The sequence below is a fragment of the Sprattus sprattus genome (genome assembly GCF_963457725.1).
Source record: "Sprattus sprattus genome assembly, chromosome: 20".
Classification (NCBI taxonomy): domain Eukaryota; kingdom Metazoa; phylum Chordata; class Actinopteri; order Clupeiformes; family Clupeidae; genus Sprattus; species Sprattus sprattus.
This window is the reverse complement of record NC_137918.1, coordinates 6,009,056-6,016,555: the sequence shown is the minus strand read 5'-3', so window position 1 is coordinate 6,016,555 and position 7,500 is coordinate 6,009,056. Positions and strand designations below refer to the sequence as shown.

The 7,500-nt window shown below is 42.4% G+C and overlaps 1 protein-coding gene across 7 annotated transcripts in view; it reads right to left on the bottom strand.

Annotated features, from left to right (window-relative positions):
* The window catches only part of col16a1 (collagen, type XVI, alpha 1), a 106,694-nt gene that overhangs the window by 51,134 nt on the left and 48,060 nt on the right, over positions 1–7,500 (bottom strand). For all 7 annotated transcript variants that reach the window (XM_080859566.1, XM_080859567.1, XM_080859568.1 and 4 more), the window contains 7 exons: positions 5,568–5,603; positions 5,074–5,118; positions 4,879–4,917; positions 4,355–4,417; positions 3,258–3,302; positions 2,828–2,923; positions 653–736 (listed from right to left, as the gene is read on the bottom strand). In XM_080859566.1, coding sequence (XP_080715692.1) covers positions 653–736; positions 2,828–2,923; positions 3,258–3,302; positions 4,355–4,417; positions 4,879–4,917; positions 5,074–5,118; positions 5,568–5,603 — 408 coding nt within the window. The remainder of the gene's footprint in view (positions 1–652; positions 737–2,827; positions 2,924–3,257; positions 3,303–4,354; positions 4,418–4,878; positions 4,918–5,073; positions 5,119–5,567; positions 5,604–7,500) is intronic.

Genomic DNA, 7,500 nt, shown 5'->3' with positions numbered 1-7,500 from the left:
TTTAGAGGTCTCTCTCCACCTTCATGGAGGATCACTGTGTTTGACGCCTACATATTTCCTTCCTGTAGTAGCGAGTAGGGAGTGCATGACTCATCAGTACGAGTGAGTCACTGCATTATCGAAATCCCTAAAACCAATACTGCACAGCCTGTGTACACTTTCACTCTCTCTCTCTTTTTCTCTTTCTCTGTCTCTCTCTCTCACTCTTTCTCTCTCTTTATTTCCATCTCTCTTTCTCTCCTTGCACCTTGGTTGGCTAAGCATACAATGTCAAATGTAAAATGTTTGGTGGAGATGCGTTTTTTACATTATTTCCTTGTCCGTGTGTTGTTTGTAACTTATCCCGGTGCTGTGTATAAAGCTGCAGTCTCACACCTGTGTTGCCTGAAAGTTTCTACCAGATGGCTTCCGGGGAACAGCTGGACATAGTTAAAGGTTAAGATGCTGTATGTGCCAGTATGTAAGTACACTATGTAGCTGAGTCTACGAAGGTCATGTTTTTTGTATGGTGGGGTGAGGGTGTGTGTGTGTGTGTGTGTGTGTGTGTGTGTGTGTGTGTGTGTGTGTGTATGTGTGTGTGTGTGTGTGTGTGTGTGTGTGTTTGTGTGTGGGTGGCACAGAGTCAGCTGATCAGTGATGTCACAGGACTTACTGGATCTCCTGGTTCTCCATCTCTTCCAGGTGTCCCAGAATCCCCTTTGTCTCCGTTTGTGCCTGGCGGTCCACCAGGCGGTCCCTTGAAGGCGCAAAGGAAAAAAGAAACAATAAAAAAGCTAAAAGAACAGAAAAAACCCACTAATTCACTTCATCTCTCTCTCTTTCTTTCTTCTCATTCCCTCGTTCATTTCCCCCTCTCTCATCTCTATTTTCCACACTACCTCCACAATAGCCACTCCCAGCTGTCCTTCCTTTATCGTGGCAAAACACACACACACACAAACACACACACACACACACACACACACACACACACACACACACACACACACACACACACACACACTCCTTTATCGTGACAAAACACACATAGATTGAAGGGGCCGTCTTGGCATCAGCTACAAACAAAGTTAGCGGCCAGCGTTCCCCATCTACTTCAGTGTCTGCCAAGGCGACGCAGTACACCTGCCAACAGTCTATCCATCATTTATACACACACACACAAACACACACACACACACACACACACACACACACACACACACACACACACACACACACACACACCCACACACACCTAGACATTCAGGCAGCAGTGGGGTTCAACACCTTGGACTGTCACACGGGGAATTAACTTCAGAACGGCCCAAACAAGCGGAGAATTTCAGAGCCTGCATTGCCATTTCAAACCTGTCAGCGGAGATGTGTGTGTGTGTGTGTGTGTATGTGTGCGTGTGTGATGGTGTGTGCGTGTCTGTGTGTATTTGTGGTTGTTAAAGCTGTGTACGAGTGGAGAGATAACTGAGTGTACTGAAACTCAAAGATCTGGGGGCAGCAGCTTGATTTAGAGCCACTGTCGGGGATACTCAAACTGGTTTAAAGTTTCACATAGATGCAGGAGGAAAGCCAAGTTGTTGGGTGACAGCAGTATATCATACATTTATTTGAAAACTATACATAATATAAATGTGTCCAATATATTATAGTCGTGAGGCTTCATCACTGCCGATTTTCCATATATCAGTAGCTGGCACCTAGATGGGAGAGCTGGTCATGACAATCAGGATTAGCTCAAGAGACCAGTCCCCAACCTTAGTGAGAGGAGTGGAACAGTGAGAGGAGTGAGAGGAGTAAGACAGTGAGACAGTGAGAGGAGAGACACAGTGAGATAAGTGAGACAGTGGGAACAGTGAGAACAGTGAGAGGAGTGAGAACAGTGAGAGGAGAGAGAGAGTGAGACAGTGAGAGGAGTGAGAGAGTGAGAGGAGTGAGACAGTGAGAACAGTGAGACAGTGAGAGGAGTGAGAACAGTGAGAACAGTGAGAGAGTGAGAGTGAGACAGTGAGACAGTGAGACCGTGAGACACTGAGAGGAGTGAGATGAGTGAGAAAGTGAGACAGTGAGAACAGTGAGACAGTGAGACAGTGAGACAGTGAGACAGTGAGAGGAGTGAGACAGTGAGACAGTGAGACAGTGAGTACAGTGAGATGGTGAGAGGAGTGAGAGGAGTGAGACAGTGAGACAGTGAGAACAGTGAGACAGTGAGAGGAGTGAGACAGTGAGAGGAGTGAGATGAGTGAGAAAGTGAGACAGTGAGAACAGTGAGACAGTGAGACAGTGAGACAGTGAGACAGTGAGAGGAGTGAGAGGAGTGAGACAGTGAGACAGTGAGAACAGTGAGATAGTGAGACAGTGAGACAGTGAGAGGAGTGAGCGAGTGAGAGGAGTGAGACAGTGAGAGGAGTGAGAGAGTGATAGGAGTGAGAGAGTGAGAGGAGTGAGACAGTTAGACAGTGAGACAGTGAGACAGTGAGAACAGTGAGATAGTGAGACAGTGAGACAGTGAGACAGTGAGACAGTGAGTACAGTGAGTACAGTGAGACAGTGAGACAGTGAGAACAGTGAGATAGTGAGACAGTGAGACAGTGAGATTAGTGAGACAGTGAGACAGTGAGACAGTGAGTACAGTGAGACAGTGAGACAGTGAGACAGTGATAACAGTTCAGTTAAAGTGCAAGTGTAGGCTAGGAGCTGTTCTCATCCCAATGCATTCATGAACTGCCTCCTGTGGATCCACACTAGACCTGTTTCAGAGCAATGGGGTCTAGCAGGAGGAAATGGTTTTGGAGTTACAGACTTGTGTAGGAGCAGCGGACGCGTGAGAACTGACCGGTGGCCCAGGTTTCCCGATTCCCGGCAGTCCAGGCTTTCCAGGTGTCCCAGATTCCCCTGCTAGACCCTCGGGCCCAACATCTCCACGAGTTCCCTGAAGAGACAACCATCCAGATGACCATAAGAAACAGGGGGGGAGGGAGGAGGGACGTGGAGAGGGAGAGAGAGAGAGATGAGGAGGAGGGAAAGAGGGGAGAGGGAGAGAGAGAAAGGTACGCTTGATACACTGTCATGGTTCTATAATGTCTTTTATTACTATCATTACTAGAACTCCTTCAGTAGTTTGCACTATAGATTAGATATAAGATTACATACTGTAGATATAAAGATATGTAGATGCTGATGTGCTAATATGAGTGCCACACTGACCAAATAGAGGTTAAGGCTTCGTCTTAATGCTTTCAACAATATGCGTATAACAAACTGACCTTTTGACCTTTGGGTCCAATCAAACAAATGGATCCGGCCCGTCCCTGCAGGAAAATGCATCAATTACGTATCCATCATCTTTATGTATCTATGACATCATCCTTGCGCATCCAAACAAGACAAAATGCTAAGCTAAAAGCTCATCTTTGAATACCAAGCAAGGCACTTTATTCGGTTACTGCGCTTCAAGTAGCACTTAGTTAGATCAATACTCAAGGGAAAAAAAGAGAAATAAAGAGAAATAAACATAAATAAATGGCAACCATCAACCACACTAATACAATACTTCAGCATCTGCACCTACTACTGAAACACAGGCTGAGGTTTCTTCTGACTTGATTGCATCAGTGCCCTGATGAATGTCAGAATGAAGATTACGGAGCTCAAATCCACCTTATTAAGCCTCCGCTATCCCTTTAAATGAATTGGTGGGCTTGCATTGATTCTCAGGGCTTTGTTGCTCCAGTGTAATTTATGCAGCATTAAGAGGACTTAGCATCCTAGGAGATAACTCAAGAGGGGAAACAAACATCAATGGGAAGGAGGGTTAGACGCTAATTCTTCATAATTCTCCTCAATGCTCCTGACTCAGGAAATGCTACACTAACATGAGCCATTGTGAAGGACTCTAAAGGAATTTCTGGCTTGCTAGCCATTGCCAGTGTGTGTGTGTGTGTGTGTGTTTGTGTGTGTGTGTGTGTGTGTGTGTGTGTGTGTTTGTGTGGTCCTTAATGGGTTTTAACTAGCACAAATGGATAAAAGCATTTGTGAGCAGCATGAGGCGACTGTGCCATGTCACTTTGATTCACTTAAGCTGTGGCCACAGTCAGTGAAGTGAAATCCCTCTTGCTCGCTGCAAATCCTATTTCCAAAACTGCTATTCTACTCTGGGCAGTCTGGGAATCTGGCTGGACAATAGGCGCCTGAGCTTTAAGGGGGATTTAGGATGTACTTGAGCCAACAGTAGAGTGTTTGCAGAATGTACATAAGACATAACTGTCTACAGGTAGAGACAGATATGGTATGCCTTTATGTCTTCAGATACTGACAGTAGATCAGTAGATGGCGTGATGATATGTAGATGGCCTTCACTTACATCTTTGCCAGGACGTCCTTGTGTACCCTGGGCACCAAACTCTCCCTTTTCTCCTTTCTCTCCCTGGACGGAGAGAGAGAGAGGATTTAGCCACAAAGGAGGAAGTCAGTGGCATACAACATCCATCCATGCAAGTGTAGATAGACAGATTTAGAATAGTATGTTAATGGTCTCCACAGATTTACAATAGTATGTTGTTAAGTGTCTCCACATATTTAGATAGAATGTTAAGTGTCTCTGCTGATTTAGAATAGTATGTTAAGTGTCTCCGCTGATTTAGAATAGTATGTTTAATATCTCCAAAGATTTAGAATAGTTATATCTACACAGATTTAGAATAGTATGTTGAGCATCGTCACTGCTTAAAAATAGTATGTTTAGTATTGTCACTGATTAAGAATAGTATGTTTAGTATCGTCACCGATTTGGAATAGTATCTCCACTGCTTATTCACTATCTAGAATCAAGTTCAGCAGCACTTTCACTCCAAACAGAAGAGTAAAATGTTCTAGAAGCCCGTTTACCCTTGGTCCAAGACTATCTGCCCAGTTCAATGGAAGCCCCTAAGAAAAGACAAAACACTATTACAATAAAGACCACATGCATAATAGAAACCATGGTTGGTTGTTACTCTTAAGTGTCATTTAATTTAACTGAAATGAGATTTAATTAAACTTTCTTGATTAAATGACAAACAGCGCCCCCTAGAGGTCACTCACAGACTCCCCCTTCTCTCCCTTCTGGCCCATGGGTCCTTCAGCACACTGAAACACAAGACAGCCATCCAAGATACTCAGTTACTTACTTTACACTAACACACAAATACTTCATAAACACACAGAAACAGGCTTACTTTACAACACATATTCAACCTTACTTAATAAACACACACAAACCATTTTTTTTGTGTGTGTGTGTGTGTGTGTGTGTGTGTGTGTGTGTGTGTGTGTGTGTGTGTGTGTGTGTGTGTGTGTGTGTGTGTGTGTGTGTGTGTGTGGACCACTGCACAGATAAACCTCACAGTTCAGCCTTGAGCAGGTGAACTCACAGGGTGTCTGTGGTGCCATTTGGCAGTGGTACACACACACACACACACACACACCCACACACACCCACACACACACACACACACACACACAGACAGGGTGTCTGTGGTGCCATTTGGCAGTGGTACGGCCCATTACATGACTGATGTTCTGTATCAGGGACTTACTGAACCGGGAGATCCAGATCCAGCGCAGTCCAGACCCTGCGGAGGAGATTAGAGAGATGAGCACCTCCATAGCAGACACACACACAGACACACACATAGACACACACACAGACACACACAGACACACACACACACACACACACACACACACACAAACACACACACACACACACACACACACACACACACACCTGCAGTACAATCTACAGAGATAAGCATCCACCATAGCAGACAGCATGGGCAGCACCTGCAGCACAATCTCCTGAGATGTGAGGGATATACCTACCACCATCAACAGCACTGACCACTTCAGTCTACTGCCCGGCATACAGAGAGGATACCCCACTAACAGCACTGACCACTACAGTCTACTGCCCACCATACAGAAAGGATACCCCACTAACAGCACTGACCACTACAGTCTACTGCCCACCATAGAGAGAGGATATGCCACTACATTCTTCTGAGAATCTACTGACCACTACATAGAGAACATACAGAGAAGATACGCCAGAATATTCTATTGAGAATGTACAGATCACCATAGAGAGAAGATATGCCAGAATATTCTATTGAGAGTCTACAGATCACCATATACAGACGATACGCCAGAACATTCTGTTGAGCATGTACTGACCAACATACAGAGAGGATGCGACAGTACAATCTGCTTACCACAATACACATAGGATATGCTTTTACTCTACTCTACTGACCACGATGAACGAAAAGTACTTTAATAGCAAGGCAACTAGTTGCTAAACTGGCATGTTAACAATGAAATGTTCAATACACAATGTATTCAGTAGATAGAGTATATAGAGCCCCCTACAGTAGCCACTAAAAACACCACTACTATCTATGGCACATAATGCACTCCTGGAGAAGCAGTCCTCAGCACGACAGATGTTATAACACATCCATACCTACCCAGGAAATACAGGTGACGAGTAGCCAAAATGGATAATCTGGGACATTAATAAACAAATGTTTATCAATGTTTATTTATCTATACCTGAATTAACTCCAGGAAGTATAAATATATAACAGTGTCATATATCACATGAGGAACAGATATGTTACTGCACTGTTAGCCCCAATTTCTTACGAAGTCTACTGTACTCAAACAATTTAATTACAATGCACTCAAAAAATTTAAGTTTTATGACTTTACTACTAAATGTTGAGTATATTCTACTAAGTGTGATGACATTACTACAAGTTTCTAAGTATGTTTTACCAATTTCTAGATATAGTTGAATGTGTCGATAACTTTAAGTGAATTGGCTTTAAATGATTGAGTTTTTTTTACTTAAAGAATTAAAGTTTTATGACATTACTACTAAATGTTAAGTATATTCTACTAAGTGTGATGACATTACTTCAAGTTTCTAAGTGTATTCTACCAATTTCTAGATATAGTTGAATGTGTCGATAACTTTAAGTGAATTGGCTTTAAATCACTGAGTTTTCTTCACTTAAAGAATTGAAATTTTATGACATTACTACTAAATGTTAAGTATATTCTACTAAGTTTGATGACATTACTTCAAGTTTCTAAGTATATTCTACCTTTGTGTAGATAAAGTCAAATGTGTGAATAACTTTAAGTAAAATGGCTTTAAATGACTGAGTTATTTTTACTTGAAGAATTAAAGTTTTATGACATTACTTCTAAATGTTAAGTATATTCTACTAAGTGTGATGACATTACTTTAAGTTTCTAAGTATATTCTACCTATTTGTAGATATAACCAAATGTGTGAATAACTTTAAGTGAAATGGCTTTAAATTACTGAGTTTTTTTTAACTAAAAAACTTAAGTGTAATGACATTACTACTAAATGTTTAGTATATTCTCCCAATTGATGACATTACTACAAAATTTTAAGTTCTTTGTAGATATACATCACACTTAGTAGAATATACTTAA